The following is an 18,665-nucleotide window of genomic DNA, read 5'->3' as shown; positions in this document are numbered from 1 at the left end:
GGTGAACAGGGTTCTCCCCTCTTCCTCATTTAATCTCCACAACAGCCCTGTGAGGTAGGCTGACACTGACTGAGCTAAGGTCACCTAGTGAGCTTCATGATGTCTGGGTGGGGATTTGAACCCTGGTCTGTCCCTGGTCCCAGTCCTCATTTAATTCCCTCAACAACAACCCCGTGAGGTAGGCTAGGCTGAGAGGCAGCGACTGGTCCGAGGCCACACCCAGTGAGTGGGGATTTGAACTCTGGTCTCTCCTAAGTCCTAGTCCAAGACTCTAACCACAGCCTCTGCTGCCCCGAGACAAGACACCTTCTGTGCCGATACCCCCATTAACTTTCCCTGCCTCCACTGACCTGATTTTGGGGGCTCTGGTGTGCTGGCAGGGGCCCCCTCAGGCGCCTGCTCGGCCACTGGCACCCCCCCGGCGTTGGTCCGGATCAGTTTTCGACGTGAGAGACGAGACCCCCGTCACGGCCCAGCCAGCCCAGCTGGCAGCTGCACTCGCCCCTGGGCCAGCCGAGGCAGCCTGGACGTCCTTCTCTGCAGGGAGGGCGCAGAATGGTCAAGTCAGTGCTGTCTACTTCGACGTGAGGGGAGGGGCAAATGCTGCTCCTCCTCCTCCCCACACACTTGTCCCCATTCCACCCACCCCGCCATCACGGAGGGCGGCTCACCAAGCTCAGAGAGCTGAGTTGGGTCTTCGGAAACGGTTTCCAGTTTGGTGATGAAGCTCCGCATCGCCTTGAAGGCCTGAGAGAGAAAGAGGGGTCACCTGTAAAACACCCACCTGGATGCGAAGACATCAGGCTCAAATGCACTGTGCAACACACAGCAAATGCTAACAGCACAGGGATATTGGAGCCTGCCGGATGAGGCCAGGCTATAACATTATAAGAACCGTATTATATTGTTCTAAAACATCACAGGGCATACTGGCAAATTAAAAACATTCCTTACCTTTACAAAGCAGTTTCCCTATTGCTAGTTCCTGGTTGCTTTGCAGCGCCCTCTGGTGCCCCATTTTAATAATGCATTATTAACATTACAATGGTATCTTGGTTCTCGAACGGCTTAGTTGACGAACAAATCGTCTCCTGAACGCCACAAACCCAGAAGTAAGTGTTCTGGTTTGTGAATGTTTTTCAGAAGCTGAATGTCCAACGCAGCTTCCGCTTGAGTGCAGGAAGCTCCTGCAGCCAATTGGAAGCCACACCTTGGTTTTTGAACCATTTTGGGAGTCGAACGGACTGCTGGAACGGATTAAGTTCGAGAACCAAGGTTCCACTGTACAAGAACAACAGAATGTGTCCATCACGTTATGAAAATCATTCCTTCAGCCTTCCTTCACGTTATGAACCATGAGTATAGATCCGCCCCTTTTCTCACAGTGGCCGACCAGGTGCCCATGGAAAACCTGCCAAGAGGACCTGAGCCCCATAAGGAAAGCTTGCAGGATCAGGCCAATGGGCCACCTACTCCAAGCAGCCTGTTCTTGCAGTAGAGAAAAGCCTTCATAGCTGGTAGCTACTGGCAGACTTCTCCTCCATGAAGCCCATTCATAAATTCATAATATAAGCAACTGAGTAATTCTACTGTCAGATTAAAATAGCATTTTAACCATAATGCACAAAATATTATTATTAAGCACAATATAAAGTATATGCAAATCTGCTTCGCTATAAAATAAAACATATCCCTGAATTGCAGGCAGGAGTCTTGAACCAGGCAAGCAAAAATCATACAGAATTCCCATCTAGCCCAACCTCCTGCAATGCAAAGTCGCTGGTGGACAAATTCTGGAGGTGCTGGGAGGAGGGGGGGGAGTTGTGCATGGAAAGTCATAGTTTGGTGGCAAATTGTGGTGGTGGGCAGAGACATCTGGGAAAGCAAAATAAGTGGGGTGGTTTTTTAGGGCTACAGAAAAGACTGTGGACCTCAAAGGGAGGCACAAGGATACCCAGTGCCTCCCCCAAAAGGGGTTTCACTCAGCACCCCTCCTCCCTGGTCCCGCAGCTCACCTGGTCCCGGACGGTCTTCTCTGGGTCCACCGTCAGCGTACAGAGGACGGGCAAGATTTTGAAGGCACAGTCTTTCATAGAGTAGAAGTTGTGGGTGGCTGCAAAGCCCAGGACCCCAGCAGCGCGAGAGGGGGCAAAGGGGTCCTTGGTGGCCCGGCTGAAGGCTGAGATCAGGACGCTCTGCCTCGTCTGCAATTAAAAGGGTCATAGAATCACAGAACTGTAGTCGGAAGGGACCACAGGGGTCATCTAGTCCAACCCTCTGCAACGCAGGAATCACAACACAGCACAACCCGTCCATCTTCTTCCATCTCCCCTGGAAGACACCAGGGTTCAAATCCCCACTTGGCCATGAAGCTCACTGGGTGACCTTTGGGGCCAGTCCCTGCCTCCCAGCCTAACCTACCTCACAGGGTGATTGTTTTGGGGGATTAAATGAGAACTGGGACCTGGGAGACCATGGTTCAAATCCCAACTCGGCCATGAGGCTTACTGAGTGACGTTGGGCCAGTCCCTGCCTCCCAGCCTAACCTACCTTGCAGGGTTGTCGTTTGGGGGATTACCGTATTTTTCGCTCTATAAGACGCACCAGACCATAAGACGCACCTAGTTTTTGGAGGAGGAAAACAAGAAAAAAAATATTCTGAATCCCAGAAGCCAGAACAGCAAGAGGGATCACTGCTTTCGCTGCGCAGCGATCCCTCTTGCTGTTCTGGCTTCTAGATTAGCCACGCAAAGCCTCTCCAGGGCAGGGGGAACATTCCTCCCGCTGCCCTGAGGAGGTTTCGTGGGGCTATCCCAGAAGCCAGAAGAGCAAGAGGGATCACTGTGCAGCGAAAGCAACAATCCCTCTTGCTGTTCTGGCTTCTGGGATAGCTGCGCAGCCAGCATTTGCTCCATAAGACACACACACATTTCCCCTTATTTTTTAGGAGGGAAAAGGTACGTATTATAGAGCGAAAAACACGATAAATGGTGGGGAACCAAGTGTGCCACCTTGGGAGGAAAGGTGGGATATAAATGCAATACAGTGGTACCTCGGGTTAAGTACTTAATTCATTCTGGACATCCGTACTTAACCTGAAACTGTTCTTAACCTGAAGCACCACTTTAGCTAATGGGACCTCCTGCTGCTGCCGCGCCACCGGAGCCCAATTTCTGTTCTTATCCTGAAGCGAAGTTCTTGACCTGAAGCACTATTTCTGGTTTAGTGGAGTGTATAACCTGAAGTGTATGTAACCCGATGTACCACTGTAAATGAATAATGAAATAGGCATCTCTCCCCACACCTGCTGCTCCAGAAAGCCCTCCCACACCCACGAGGCATCTCCACTCACGCTGGCACTGAGGTAGGGCCCGATCTTGCCGAGGCACACGGTGGTGTTGCAACGGATGGGGCCCTGCTCATCCCGGGCCTGCAGGCGGGCAAAGTGCTTCATGAGCTCCACGTTGAGGTTGTTCTCGTTCAGCTTGGGAGCCAGCAGCAGCATAGACTGCCAGCGGGGAGAGAGGAAAGGGAGAAGTCAAGGGTCAGCCGTGTCCTGGCTCGTAGCCATCAATGGCCCTCTCTTCCAAGAGAGGTACGTCTGATCCTCTTTTAAAGCCCTCCAAGTCAGGGGCCTAGGGGATGCGGGTGGCGCTGTGGGTTAAACCACAGAGCCTAGGACTTGCCGATCAGGAGGTCGGCGGTTCGAATCCCCACGACAGGGTGAGCTCCCGTTGCTCGGTCCCTGCTCCTGCCAACCTAGCAGTTTGAAAGCACGTCAAAGTGCAAGTAGATAAATAGGTACCGCTCTGGCGGGAAGGTAAACGGTGTTTCCATGCGCTGCTCTGGTTCGCCAGAAGCGGATTAGTTATCCTGGCCACATGACCCGGAAGCTGTACGCCGGCTCCCTCGGCCAATAAAGCGAGATGAGTGCTGCAACCCCAGAGTTGGTCACGACTGGACCTAATGGTCAGGGGTCCCTTTACCTTTACCTTTATGTTGGGGGCCATCATTGCCTCCTGTGGAAGCAAGTTAAATTAAAGAGCCTCCCGCAACCTGACTCTCAACATTCCACAGCCCCTCACCTTCACTGTCTGTTCACGGATGGCTGGGTTGGTGTCCAGGAAGCCATGGACCACGTGGGGGAAGATCTGGGTGTTGACCGTGGGCTCGTTCAGGTACTGGATGAAGTGCTCCATCTGGCAGATTGAGGGGCACATGCAGAGAGAGTGGGGGAAAGCACAGTCAGCAAAGGACTTGCTGGGTGAAAGAGGCCTGCTTCTCAGGACCCAGACCAACACCCACAACGCCCTTCCTCACATGCTTTCAAACCCAGGTTATCCCCGCTGAAGATTCAGATCCAGGACTCAGAACTCATAAGGCCACATAACACTGGTCTTGAAAGACCTACATTGGCTTCCAGTACGTTTCCGAGCACAATTCAAAGTGTTCGCACTGACCTTTAAAGCCCTAAATGGCCTCAGTCCTGTATACCTGAAGGAGCGTCTCCACCCCCATCGTTCTACCCGGACACTGAGGTCCAGCTCCGCAGGCCTTCTGGTGGTTCCCTCACTGTGAGAAGCCAAGTTACAGGGAACCAGGCAGAGGGCCTTCTTGGTAGTGGCGCCCACCCTGTGGAACACCCTCCCATCAGATGTCAAAGAGAACAACAACTACCAGACTTTTAGAAGACATCTGAAGGCAGCCCTGTTTAGGGAAGCTTTTAATGTTTGATGCATTACTGTATTTTAATATTTTGTTGGAAGACACCCAGAGTGGCTGGGGAGGCCTGGCCAGATGGGCAGGGTATAAATAATAAAATTATTATTATTATTATTATTATTATTATTATAATTATTATTATTATTAGGAAGGGGGAAAGGGATCCTAACATGGGGCATTTTATCATACTGAGAGCTGGGAAGCAGAGCTCCCTCCATCGGCTCCGCTGTGACAGGCCAGCCCCATTAGGCCTCTTCTCCCCTCCCCTGTCACCGGAGGAAGCCATTCCACCAGACGGCCTCAGTGGGAGAGGCAGGAAGAAGGCTCACTTCATCGGCTTTGCTGGGAACCATCTCCTGCCCCTGAAATGGGCCAACTGGTCATTATGGGAACAAACATTCGCAAATTGGTGCCTGAGTTTTTATTCCGATTTTCCTCTGCCCTCCCTGTCCCTTTTTCCTTGTGTGTCTCCATGCTGTAGTTTTTAAAGATTGTAAGCCTGTGGGTAGGGACTGTCTTGTTTCAATTGTTTGTGAGCCACTGTAGGAGCCTTTTTGGCTGAAGAACAGGGTATGAAAATGCCCTAAATAAATATTATGTAATGCATCGGCCAACATTCTGGTGGAAGATTGAGGAAGACTGATCTAATCCAACCCTCTACTCCATGATTCAGTCATCCTGCGCTATCCTGGCCTCCTCCAGATGTTGCTGGACTACAACTCCCATCAGCGTGCTGGCTGAGGATGATGGGAGTTGTAGTCCAACCACATCTGGAGGGGGCCAGGATGGTGAATGCTGTCTTAGCCTGCAATGCTATACACCAGGAGCTCCCAATTAGCTAATTACTGAGGACCCATTATTTTTCAAAAGCCAAGCCACGGACTCCCTACTTTTGAAATTTTTGATAACTCTATGGTAGTTACCTCTGCAAAGCAGTATTTTGAACAAAATGTGCAGTAGCCCCTAATAAGCAAAGGATTTTAGTTATACTAAAAAGCAACAGACCATAAAATAAATTAGAATGCAAAAATGACAAAAATGGGGGAGAGGCGAGGGATGGGGCCGCGGAGCCCCTGGGTGAGTTCTGGGGACCCCCAGGGGTCCCCAGACCCCTAACTGGGAACCACTGTTATACATGCTTACCTGGGAGAACATCCCACTGAACTCAGCAGGACTTTCATTCAGGCAGGCCTGGCTATGAGTGCATCGTTAAGCTCTGAGCTCAGGAGTCTGGGTGATGACAAGCTCATATGCTTTTTTCTAATGTGATTAACACCCCTCCTATGCTGGGTGCAATACCTCCCCCCACCCCCCCACCCCCACTAACATGGCAGCCTGCTGTGCTCCCCCCACCCCTTGCACCTGTTGCAACAGCCGGATCCTCATTGCCCGGTCTGGAGAGGAGAACATCTTCACAATGACGGGAATGATTTTTTGCTGGTATTCCTGGGCGTTCAAGAATTTCCCCACCTGCAGTGACAAAGCAAAAAAACAAAAACACATACCCTATTAGGTAACATGGACACCTGAAACAAACATGTATTGTTCCATGCCTCAGTTCTAACTGGTAGATCAGTTGGGGTTGGACTAGATGCCCTTTGGTGGCCCCTTCCAACCCCATAAATCTAGGATTCTATGATCAGTCACCTAAGACTGCAATTCCATACTCATTCCGGAGTAAGCCCCACCAAACTCAGTGGGGCTTACTTGTGGGTTTGTGTTACAGCAATTAGCACCCCCGGTGCTTAAAAGGCAGACCTGATGTGGCTGTTAATTATGAACATGCAATTTATAGCCCTGTTATTATTATGAGTATTATAATTAATATTTATTATAATTACCTGCTACAAGATTAAACTGGGAGTGATGGGAGTTGTAGTCCGAAACTCAGGTGAGCAGAGACCTAGCAGGTGCTCTGCTATGGAGCCACACTCCCTTCTCCCTTCTCCCTTCCTTGCCTCCTCAGATGCTACAGCTATTCCCTGTTTCACTGAGGGAGTCCGTGTTAAAACAGAGCACCCTGGTGGGGCAAAGGGGACGCTTCCTCTGGGCTCACACAGAGTGTGCCTGTCCCCGGTCCAGGGGGCCGCTCACCTTGAAGAGTGGAATGAGGATGACAGCCCCAGCGCTGCCAAACTCAAACGCCGTCAGCAGTTGCGGGAGGACCTTGTGGCGGCAGAAATCCTCGGGGAAGGAGTCCAGGTTCGCGCTGAGCTCCTGGAAGAACTTCTGCCGTTCCGCGGGCTCCTTAATCTGGGGAGAGGATAAAAGAAGTCACCGGCTCACAGCCACGACCTGGCTGAGGCCTGGGTGTCCCCTGGGTGTCCCCCTTGAGACTAATGGGGCTGTTGCTCCCCCTCTGGAAACAGGAGGCCAGCTCAGCTCTTTTGGCAGCGCTGACTGGCAGCAGTTACCCAGGGCAGGTCAAGGCTTTGCAAGCTGCCGTCCTCGGATTCCTGTTTTTAACTGCGCTCCACCACTGAGCTGTGGCTCAGTCGTAACAGAAGATCAAAGGACACCCGCACTTTGCCCCTGCAGGGCAAAAAGCCAGGATTCGCCCTCCCACTCACCTGGATCTCCTCCAGGAAGAGGTTGGTCTCCACAAAGCTGTTGTCCATGAAGCCCCCCGGCCCCTGGCAGTTCTGCAGGAACTTGGCCGGGTTGGGGCGCAGCTTGGGGTTGGCACCCACCAGCTCGCAATAATGGGGGACCAAAGACTTGGGGATCTGGAAGACAAGGGGGGAGAGGCAGCAAGGGAGAAGAGTCATGACGTCCGTGAAAGGCAAGAGATGCAGGAGCTGGGAGAGAGGGGGGCAGTCCAGGCCTTCTGCACCCCCCTTGCAACCGTCCTACTATGGTCCTACAGCCAGTTAGGAAGCTAAAGGCCTGTCAATGTGGCTGCTCACAGCCTTAAGAACTCTCTTGCTAGAGAAGCCAGACTGGTTCCTTAATTGTTGCCCCTGTTAGAATTCTTGTCCTAAGAGGCTGGCTGATTTTAAAGGAAAGGACTGGTGTTGTGATGTTTTTATTGCAATTATCTGAGATGATAGATAGATAGATAGATAGATAGATAGATAGACAGACAGACAGATAGATAGATTTAGATGATAGATTAGATAGATGATAGATAGATATAGATAGATAGATAGATAGATAGATAGATAGATAGATGATAGATAGATAGATAGATGATAGATAGATGATAGATATAGATAGATATAGATTTAATTTTATCAATGCTTAATTGCTTTTTAATGATTGGTGTGTTTTTTCTAGCAACACCGGGAGAGCCACGGGTCCCCCATTGCTCCTCTAAAGCCTCTAAGGTCTTCAGGAGCCTGAGATTGTTCCACCAGCTCCAGCAGCCCTCCAGTGGCACGTGCCTCCACCTGCTAACCTACAAGGCTGCTGTTTTTTCCTGGACAGAGAGGGACACACACCTTGCCAAGAGACCGGAGGGAAGATGGCCGAGGCAGGGGACCATTGAAGACCTCCCAGATGAGGCAGCCAAGGCGCCACATGTCGGCTGACCTGTCATGACACAGAAAGGGGTGGTTAAGCATGTTTGATTAAAGCCTCCCCCCCAAAAAAAAAACTGCAGCTCTGACTGACAAATAGGTACATGAGCACCCATGCACCTCTGCCTTATTTTGGCCACTGCTAATACCTTTCCAAGTAGCCCACCCCACTTTGCCATCTAAAAACAGAAATTCTGTATTTTTTCAAAGTCTGACTGATGCCCATAATTTATTGACAGTCCAAGAAGAAACAAATATTCCTAACTTGCCCTGATTCCAATGAGGCAGCTGCCTTGATATGCTATAGCAAGCTCAGGCGAGTCCTGAGGCACCTGAGAGCCAGGATGGTGTAGTGGTTAGAGTATCTGGCTATGACCTGGAAGAGACCTGGGTTCAAATCCCCCACTTTGTCCTGAAAGCTCACCGGGTACCACATGCCTGGAGCAGCACAGGAAGACCGCCCTGAAGCCATTTTGACTCCCAAACTGACCAAATGTTTGCTCTGCAAGGAGGGAGGGGGTGAGGGAACCTTCCCATTGTCTCAGGAATTGGGTAATCACCATCTCAAAGGAATGGCCAGACTACCAGGAAAGTCAATCAGATAAGGCATTATCAGATAACCTGGCAGACAGGAAAAACAACAACATTCAAATTTCTGTTGTAGACCACCTTTTCTGTGATGTAGGTATGATGTTTGTGGGGGGGGGTGGTCTTGGGTTACACCCCTTCTGTGATGTATGGAGGGGTGGTCTTGAGCTCCAGGGCAGGGAATTTAAAATGTCTATATAAGGGCAGGCACACCTTGGTTCTGGGTCCTCCTCCTTTCTTGCACATGAGGGGAGTACCCTGTTGCAACAGTTCAATAAAGAGCAGGCTTACTAGCTGCTTTGCTTCTCAAAAAAGCAAAGTCACTGGGTGTGACTTTGGGCCAGTCACAACCTCACAGGGTTGTTGTGGTGATTAAAGGAGGAGCAGGAGAACCACATACACCACCCAGAACTCCTTGGAGAAAAATGTGGAATAGAAATACAATAAAATAATCTTTATTCAGCTTCCATCTTGATTTGCTTGCTCAAAACTTGCAGGGTGTTTTGGCTCCAGGGGCTTACAGGCAGTCCATATTTTCGGGGAGGAAATTCAAGCACCTACCAAAACTTTAGGTTTGCATAGTTAAGGTCTTGACTGAGCCACAACCCAGACTGAAAGCTGTCTTCTTAAGAGGCAGGGATCTGGAGAACACCCCTTGTTTTCATTTTTTTTATTTCATGCATATACCGCTCAAGCTTCTCGGGGTCACCCAGAGGCTCATGGCATGAGGGGACTGATAAATTTAACAAGCAAATTTAACAAGGCACTTCCTTTCTTCCCTCATTTTATTCTCACAACAAACCCGCCAGGGAGATCAGGCCAAGAGACAGTGAGTGCTACAAGGTCACCCGGCGAGATTCAGGGCTGAGCAGTGGGATTCAAACCTGGATCTCCCCAGTCCAACATTCTAACCACCGCACCTTACTGGCAGAGGTGAATGGAAGCCCCCCTGCTTGCACTTTAGAGGCTGGACCAAACCAGAAGGGGGTTGGCTGCTTTTTAAAAGGAAGGGTGGGGAGGGAAGCCAAGCAAGCTCACCATTTTTCTCCAACGCTCTTGCTGCTGTCTGCTAACTCTGGAGGGTCGTACTTCTCCAGCTCAGGGACCCCTTTCCTTGGCACGGCAGCATCCCCCTGAGCTGAGCACATGTAGTCCAAACCCCCCAGCTTCCACTCGCCAGCACGGTCCACAAAGATGGCCGCCGGGCAGACGTGGTTGTGGATGAGGTGGCAGTCGTTGACCAAGAAGCTGAGGGCTTTCTAGGAAGGCCGTCGGACCCACGAAGGAAGCAGGTGGTTAGCAGGACAGAGATCTCCACCCTGCTCCCCATCAACTCTCCCACAAAGCCTCGTTTGTTTTATTATACTCTTCAAAAGCATCAGCCTTCACCAATCCAGTGGCCTCCATGAGAACGTAAGGAGAGCCTGACGGATCAGGCCAAGAGGACAGCATCCTGTTCTCAGAGTGCTTGTGGAAAACCTGCAAGCAGGATTCGACCACAAGAGCACTCTCCCCTCCTGCCATTTCCCGCAGTTAGTATTTAGAAGTGTTGTTTCTCTGATCATGGAGGACACAGCCATCATGGCTCACAGCCATTGATATTCATCCCCTCCATGATTTTGTCCAATCTTCCTTTTCAAGCCACTCAAGCCGGTGGCCAGCCCTGCCTCCTGTGGAAGTGAGTTCCATAGTGCTGTGGGAAGAAGGACTTTCTCTTATCCATCCCAAATCCTCCAACATCCAGTTTCATGGGATGCCCACATGGCCTAGAGTGGCCATCACGGCTTCTGGAGGAAGTGAATTCCAGATGTTTTTGGACTACCCCTCCCATCAACCCCAGTCTGCATGGGTGATGGTAAGGGGCATGGGAGTTGTAGTCCAGCAACATGGGGAGGGCCACAGTCCCGCTCCACTCAAAGCAGCAGGTGTTTTCCCCGTATGCAGGGTCCTGGGCCCAGGGGCAGCAAGCAGTCCTCTCCCAAGACACCCCACACATCTCACCACAATCTGATGGAGGCCCCACGAGATCTCCAGCTCACTCAGCTCTCGCCCTTCGCCTCTGGACTCCAGGTAGGCCGGAAGCGGCATCACTGGCTCCGTCACCACGTGCAAGCATTTTTCTGTCTGCCAAAGCCAAGGACACGTCACCATGTTAGGAGTCACGTCCCCCTTAAGAACCCAGGAAGCTACCTTATTACACATCCACATGTAGCGGCTTCTCAGACAGGACCACTGAGTCACGGCCCCCTCCCTTTCACGCTCCTCACTAGGACCCTCACTTTCTTTTGCTGGAACTGAGTTACAGAATCACAGCACTGTAGAGTTGGAAGGGAACCCCCAAGGTTCATCTAGTCCAACCCCCTGAAACACAGGAATCCCAGCTAAAGAATCCCAGGCAAGGTGGCCGCCCAACCTCTCTTTAAAAAACTCCAATGAAGGAGAGTCGGCCACCTTCTGAGGTTCCACCATCTAAGGGGGAAAGCAACTCAGTGGCTGGAGTCAATATGTGTTTTTCCCCCATAGGGCATCACTTAATTGTTTTTCCAGCTTTTTAAAAAAAATATACAAGCAGCCTGGCCTCCCTTTATTTCTGCTTTTTATACCTACAAAGGAGCCTCTGTGTGTTTTGCATAAAGATGGAGACAGATCTGGGTAAGATGAGCGGGCTATAAATAATAAAATTGTTGTTGTTGTTGTTATTGTTATATTATATTTATATTTATATTTTATTTGTGATTTTCAGTTATATACATTTCAATAGTTTTACAGTCATTTTAACATTTCAGAACTTAATTCCTTCTCTTCCTGTGGTTCGTTACATTTCTATTTATCATTTCCTGCATATTCTAAATTAACTTATTCTTTTATCTACTTTAATTATTTACTCTAATGAAACTGCAGGCTGTTACAATAATCCTGCCAACGTCCTTATCTGTTTACAATGTATTTGTACATATTCTATAAACTATTTCCATTCTTTTATAAATAAATAAAAAGTTTGTTGTCTTGATTTCTTATTTTTCCGGGTAAGTTTTGCCATTTCTGCATAGCCCATAAGTTTTTGTATCCAATCTTCTTTGATTCTATTCTATTCTATTCTATTCTATTCTAGTCTAGTCTAGTCTAGTCTATTCTATTGCCCAAAACCTCCACGGCCACATTCCATCTTAACTAGGGCAGCTAAATGCAAACTCTGTGGCTCCAACCTCAGTTTCCCACTTCCTCCACAAACTGATGGACTACGACTCCCATCAGCCCCGGCAAGAAAGCTGGGAAGGTTTGAATTGAGGGCCCAGTGTCATCTGCAGGGCTCTCACAGGCTCCCACACCTCGATCCAGCCCGATGAAGAGTTCTGGAGGACCTGAAACCTTGGCGGTCGGGTCTGCCGCCTCCTCAGCAGGCCTACCCCACGCAACCTTGACAGCAGCCTCTTGGAGAATAGGAGGTGCTGCTGGTCTGCTCCCAGCCTTGTTCCCCAGATATTCGTTCCCCCCTTGTTCCTGATGGAGACCTTCCCTGATCAGTCACTCCTTCCCTGGCTGACGGGATGCCGTTTTGGGCCTCACCTCAGGTGCCAAAATGTCTTAGGCCTGCCTAGCACTCCACAAACAAACAAAAAAAACCCTTTAGCAACTCCCCTCAATATACTACCTCTAACCCGTCAATGTAGGACAGGATATTGGGGTGCCGTAGGGTTTTGAGGTGTTTGAAGGCCGCCTTGGCGATCTGAGTCTGTTCTTCGTTGCCGGGTTTCACATCGTACACAAACAGAGACACTGGTTCCCCCGTGGCCTGTCGGAAAGAAAGAAAGAAAAGGACGTTGAGCTCTCTTTGCAGCTGCTGAGGAGCAAGGAGACCTTTTGCTTTTTGAAGTGGAACAGGGGTTCCCACCTCCTCCCAGGCTTCAAAGCCAGGGTGCAAAGTACCAAAGCTTGACCCTATGATTGTAAGCACCCAAGGCACTAAGCCCCCAAAGTGGCCTCCTGAGAGCAGAACCGTAGAATTTCAGAGTTGGAAGAGACCCAAACGGTCAATGGGTCCATGCAGGAATCATAGCTAAATACAGTAAATATTATGATACAGGAACTTGCCCCGCGTTCTTCAATAGAAAAAAACACAAATTAAATAGCCATTTCACAACACCCAAAGTCACTTGCCTGAGGCAGACACCTCACACTCTAAGACTGGACCTGGGGCAGCAGGATCAGACCAGCAATGGTGACGGCAGCTCCCTCTGGGGTGGAGCAGCTCCCAAGTTGGCGGAGGAGGAGAACAATTCCCTGAATGCGGCGAGGGCGCAGACTGCCTTGGACTGGGTCAAAACATCTAGCCCAGTCTTCCCCATCAGCAGCTCCCTGACATTCCTAACTGGAGGCTGAACCTATGACCCTTGTGCGTGCCATAGCACCTTAAAGGTAAAGGGACCCCTGACCATTAGGTCCATCGTGACCGACTTTGGGGTTGCGGCGCTCATCTCGCTTTATTGGCCGAGGGAGCCGGCGTACAGCTTCCGGGTCATGTGGCCAGCAGGACTAAGCCGCTTCTGGCGAACTGGAGCAGCGCACGGAAACACAGTTTACCTTCCCGTCGGAGTGGTACCTATTTATCTACTTGCACTTTGACATGCTTTCGAACTGCTAGGTTGGCAGGAGCTGGGACCGAGCAACAGGAGCTCACCCCGTCATGGGGATTCGATCGGCAAGTCCTAGGCTCTGTGGTTTAACTCACAGCGCCACCCGCGTCCTTAGGGTGCTGCTATATCTTAGCTTGACAACAACCCTGTGAAGTAGGTTGAGCTGAAGTAAAGAGACAGAGACTGGCTTGGAGTTACTAAGTGAAATTCTTGGCCTCCTATGCACTGTGGCCCTCCTCACAGAAGACCTCCGCCTGGGGCTGAAGAGATCACTGTTCCCGCTCACAAAAAGTGGGAGAAGGGTGCTTCTCCCAGCTCCCTCCTCCATTTCAGCAGCACAGATGTGGCCTCCCGTCTTTTTAAGGGCACCCCAACATTGCATCTCCCACCCTGCATGCACTGGAGAACTGGGGAAGACTTGCCACCCCCACCCTCAATCCAGATGAGGCTCTGCCCGGGACAATGGGTTCGGCAACTCCAATGAAGTGGGGAGGGGAGAAAACCCTTTCCCATCTCTCTCTCTCCCGGTTGGACTTCAGCCTGCGCCCCCTCCTCCCCGCGCGTGCGCACAAAGAAAGGCGAGCGGACAGACCTTCCTCCTGCCGCGATGCAACAGCCAGGATCCCCCCGGCAAGGGCAGCGGCGGCGCCTCCGGAGGCGAGACGACCTCGAAGGGGAAGTCGCGGATCGGGTCCCGGGAGAAGAACCACATGGCGGCTCCCCGGCTGGAGGTCGGGGACGGGGACCCCGGTGGGCAGCGGCGGCAGCAGCAGCGGAGGCGGCTCCGCGGACGTCACCAGCCCCGCCAGCTAGGCAGGCGCTGTTTTCCTTGACCGGCCGGGAGGCTGGCTTAGCCCCGGATCCTCTTCGCAGCCCCGGAAGTGCTTGGAGAGAGGGCGCGCCCGAGCATGCACAGAGCGCCGGCGGCGGAGGAGAGGGGCTCCGAGACGCGAGGGCTTCTCGTGGCGCTGCACTCACACGTGCAAGGATGGGGAGAGGGAGGCGCACCCCTGGCCAAAAAGCGGCGGCCCGCACTGCGGCGAGAAAGGGGAACGCGCTGCATTCACACGAGACGCGCCAACACCGAGTTCTTTGACGCGCTTACCCGAGGGCCCTGGAAGCATAGAACTTTAGAGTCGGAAGGGACTCCAAGAGTCATCTAGTCCACCCACTGCAACCTCCCATTGAATTCATTGGGAATTACCACCCATATACAGTACCCAATTCATTGGGGTATAATTTTTTTTGTGGGGGAGAGAATCCGCTCGATTGGGGAGGGGGGCATTTCCTATCAACCCCAAATCCCTGTTTCAAACACTGACTGCTGCCCGTCCACCCACTCCAGCCTTGGAAGCGCGCTCCACACATGCTCAGAAGCAGCGTCACCCGGAGTGATGGCTTCATGTATCCAACACGTTGCGCTTCCTATGACTCTCCGCTCAGATGTTTCCCCTGCAGGTGGAGAAAGAAAGAGAAGGGGCTCCCAGACCCCTGACTTCTCCCCTCCCAACCCCTCGGATGCAGTAAGGAGCCTCCAGCTTCAGGGGCAACAAACCCCCAAATACAGACATTTTGCTGCCCAGGGTGGACAAGATGCCCTCCAGTTTTCCATATCCACAAAACAACTGGGTTGGTAGTTCAAACTGCGTTCAGTGTTGCCCAAGGGGGAGTGTCCTCTATGCACCGCAGGGCCACAGGTTAGTTATGGGGGTGCAGGACAGGTCGCGTACCCCCCCAACTCTGCCTTTCCAACAGCAGCAGATAGCTAAAGAAGTGGAGGAGGTCAGGATAAATGGGGTGTAGGAGCTGCTGCTGCTACCTGAGGCAGCCCTCTCACTTTGTCTAAGAATATGGGTGGGGTATAAATTATTATTATTATTATTATTATTATTATTATTATTATTATTATTATTATCTAATTGATTTTTGAATTTTATTGTCATTCATGTTTTTATACTGTATTTTATGTTGTTTTTATAATTAAGTGTTTTAAATTTGTTGTTAGCCACCCTGAGCCCAGTTTTTGAACCGGAAAGGGCAGGGTATAATTTTTTTAAAAAATTATTATTATTTATTATATGCCAGAATATCAGCTGCTGGAGGGTGAAGAAAGCAAGAAGTTCAAGACCTCCCAAGTCTCTCTTTTTCTTGCCTTTAGGAGACATGAGCATCCCAATGCAAAGGGTAGAACATAGGAAGGGCCCCATCTAGTCCAGCATCTGCTTCTTATTATTTCAGCTATTTTGTTATTAATGGTTTCTCTATTTTCCTTATTACAGGAATCAGACAGTGATGGGTCAATAAAATAAAATAAAATGATAATACAAATTTATAAACAAGCCAGACCATACTTCAAGCTGAAGGCACTTCATTATTCTTATAAACAATTAAACCATGCCAAATACTGTAGGATGAAACATTTCCATTAATGCAGTTTGTCACACTATATAGTACCAACAAAATGCATCATTGTGCTTGTCCTGAATCTACTGCTCATCAGTTTTATCAGGTGACCCCTGAATTTATAAGGAATTCTTTATCCATGCCTTCCCCCCAATCATGTTATAAACATTACTGTTGTGTTATGTTTTAAACTGGAAAGTTATATATCTTTGCATTTATTGTATTTGAATTACTATAATATTCTCAAGTGAAGCTGTGACATCATGATATGTCAGCAGGTCAGCATACACCTGGCCGGCTTAAAATGCATTTTGTTGTTGTTTAGTCGTGTCCGACTCTTCGTGACCCCATGGACCAGAGCACACTAGGCATTCCTGTCTTCCACTGCCTCCCGCAGTTTGGTCAGACTCATGTTTGTAGCTTCAAGAACACTGTCCAACCATCTCGTCCTCTGTCGTCCCCTTCTCCTTGTGCCCTCCATCTTTCCCAACTTCAGGGTCTTTTCCAGGGAGTCTTCTCTTCTCATGAGGTGGCCAAAGTATTGGAGCCTCAACTTCACAATCTGTCCTTCCAGTGAGCACTCAGGGCTGATTTCCTTAAGAATGGATACGTTTGATCTTCTTGCAGTCCATGGGACTCTCAAGAGGCTCCTCCAGCACCATAATTCAAAAGCATCAATTCTTCGGCGATCAGCCTTCTTTATGGTCCAGCTCTCACTTCCATACATCACTACTGGGAAAACCATAGCTTTTACTACACGGACCTTTGTTGGCAAGGTGATGCCTCTACTTTTTAAGATGCTGTCTAGGTTTGTCTTAAAATGCATAGAATCCTAGAACTGCAGCAATGGAAGGACACCAAGAGTTCTCTAGCCCAACCCCCCTGCCATGCTGGACCAGCTAGGTCCTTTTTCAATTTGGATTGAATCTAGTTTGTGGGGGCAACACATCAAAATGCAATGTTTAATTTAAAACTACATGATAAATACAGGATAGATGTGGATTGTGGCTAACGTTGGGCATATACACCACTTCTCAAACTAGCAGTGGGAATTGTACTTGGTGCAGTCAGTGTAAACAGAAATGTGCGTAGCAGGCTTGATTCTGGAGCAGAGCCTTTTCTGCAGTTCTTTCACTGGCCACCAGGAGGCCCTAAAGACGCAACAGAACTTCTGCCTCTGCCTTCCGGGATGTTTTTACCTTTCCCCAAATAGATCAATTGCAGCAAAACAGGATGTGACTGGAAGGTGTGACTTGGAAGAGGGTTGGCCTTAGGCAGGAAGAAAAGGCAATTGCCCTTACCGGAGCCTGTAAGGCTCCTGGCCACCTGCTGCCACGTCATTTCAGCCCTGGAGGCCGGTGGCCAAATGCAGCAGGATCCCCCAGCTCCACATCACCACCCAACATCCTGCTGCTGCTGAACTTTAGCCGCCTCCTTTTAGGAATGCTTTGAGCTCCACCCAGCTGCCTACAAAGCGCCAGGACAAAGAAAGGCAAGTCCTTGTGCTTGCAGTGCATGATTAAGCTATGGAACTCGCTGCCACAGGAAGCAGTGATGGTCAGAAACTTGGGATAGCTTTAAAAGACTGAACAAATTAATGGAGGAGAAAGTTGTTGTTGTTGTTCATGTAAATATATTACCTACCCTTCACACTTAACTAGGTTGGAAGGCTCACAGAATATGCAGTACTGTATAGTAACTTTTTCCACTGCGGGAGTCAGTGGAAGTCAGGGGTGCCTGGCGTGCTCTGGTCCAGGGGGTCACGAAGAGTCGGACACGACTAAACGACTAAACAACAACAACAACATAGTAACTTTTGAGCAAACACCCCCTAGGCTTCCCCTGTGTGTGCTTTGCGGGTGGGGGGGTTGTCACTTTAACAACACGGTAACCAAGAAGTGCCCTTGATTCTTATTCTCAGGAATTTTGGGAGAAAACGTTCATTTCCCCACCCAGACCTTGCAGAAAAGTCGCCTTGAAAACAAAACACATCCACGTTGGTTGAGGAACTATATTTTGTGCTATTATGACCACTAGGTGGCGGAAGGAGCAGGCGCACTTGAGTGAGTGAGGCTGTCCCTGGGTATAATTACTGGCCTCCGCCGGCGTTCTAGGATAGTTGCAGGGAGCGTCACGGAGGGACGATGGGAAGAGATTAGCGGAGGTTAAGTAGTTTATAAACAGGAAAAGATAATTAGGTATTCTTAAGCAGTATCAGGAGAGGCAGTTGTTTTAAATAAAAAAAAGAAAGAAACAAGCAACTGAATATTAATAAAAGAGGTAGGAACAGGTAATTGTTTAAAGATTATGGGCTTTTCAAAAGTCTCCAAAGAAAACAGATGAACAAAACTGCAAACTAAAACGCATTAGGACAGGAAATAATTTAATTAAAAAGAGAATGGAAAGCAAACAGAAGACTGAAGAAGAACTAAACCTTTAAAAAACAGGGGAAACGGTTAATTGTTGGCAGATTATGGGCTTTTAAAAGTCCCAAAAGAAAAGGCAGGTAAACAAAACTTAACTGAAAACTAAGAAAAATATAAAGACGAAGATTTTAAAGAAAATCAAGAAAAAGAAAATATTTGAAGATAGAAATAAAAGAAGATAGAGAAAAAGGAGGGGGAGCTATATTTACATTTCAAACTAACTGAGGACTAGTTTTGAATGTAAAAGTATTCTGTCAAAAGGCTAGATGACTCTGAAGTCTGCTTCAAGCAGAGTGCAAAATGAAGAGAAGATGGCAGGCTTTTGTTTTAAAGGGCAACTAGAGAGGCCTTTCCATCTGAAGAAAGGGTTAGGC

At 49.5% G+C, this 18,665-nt stretch overlaps 1 protein-coding gene across 1 annotated transcript in view; it reads right to left on the bottom strand.

Annotated features, from left to right (window-relative positions):
* SCYL1 (SCY1 like pseudokinase 1) overlaps nucleotides 1-15,315 on the bottom strand; it is a 17,038-nt gene extending 1,723 nt beyond the window's left edge. Inside the window, 14 exon segments of the mRNA XM_083589313.1 lie at nucleotides 277-441; nucleotides 443-537; nucleotides 672-747; nucleotides 2,016-2,204; nucleotides 3,353-3,508; nucleotides 4,086-4,199; nucleotides 6,085-6,192; nucleotides 6,817-6,975; nucleotides 7,293-7,448; nucleotides 8,163-8,253; nucleotides 9,867-10,087; nucleotides 10,830-10,952; nucleotides 12,481-12,621; nucleotides 14,055-15,315. Coding sequence (XP_083445439.1) covers nucleotides 277-441; nucleotides 443-537; nucleotides 672-747; nucleotides 2,016-2,204; nucleotides 3,353-3,508; nucleotides 4,086-4,199; nucleotides 6,085-6,192; nucleotides 6,817-6,975; nucleotides 7,293-7,448; nucleotides 8,163-8,253; nucleotides 9,867-10,087; nucleotides 10,830-10,952; nucleotides 12,481-12,621; nucleotides 14,055-14,174 — 1,914 coding nt within the window. The 5' untranslated portion in view covers nucleotides 14,175-15,315.
* Nucleotides 15,316-18,665: the final 3,350 nt, after the last annotated feature.

This window comes from Podarcis filfolensis (genome assembly GCF_964270895.1).
Source record: "Podarcis filfolensis genome assembly, chromosome: 16".
NCBI classification, from domain to species: Eukaryota; Metazoa; Chordata; class Lepidosauria; order Squamata; family Lacertidae; genus Podarcis; species Podarcis filfolensis.
This window is presented reverse-complemented; position numbering and strand designations above follow the sequence as displayed.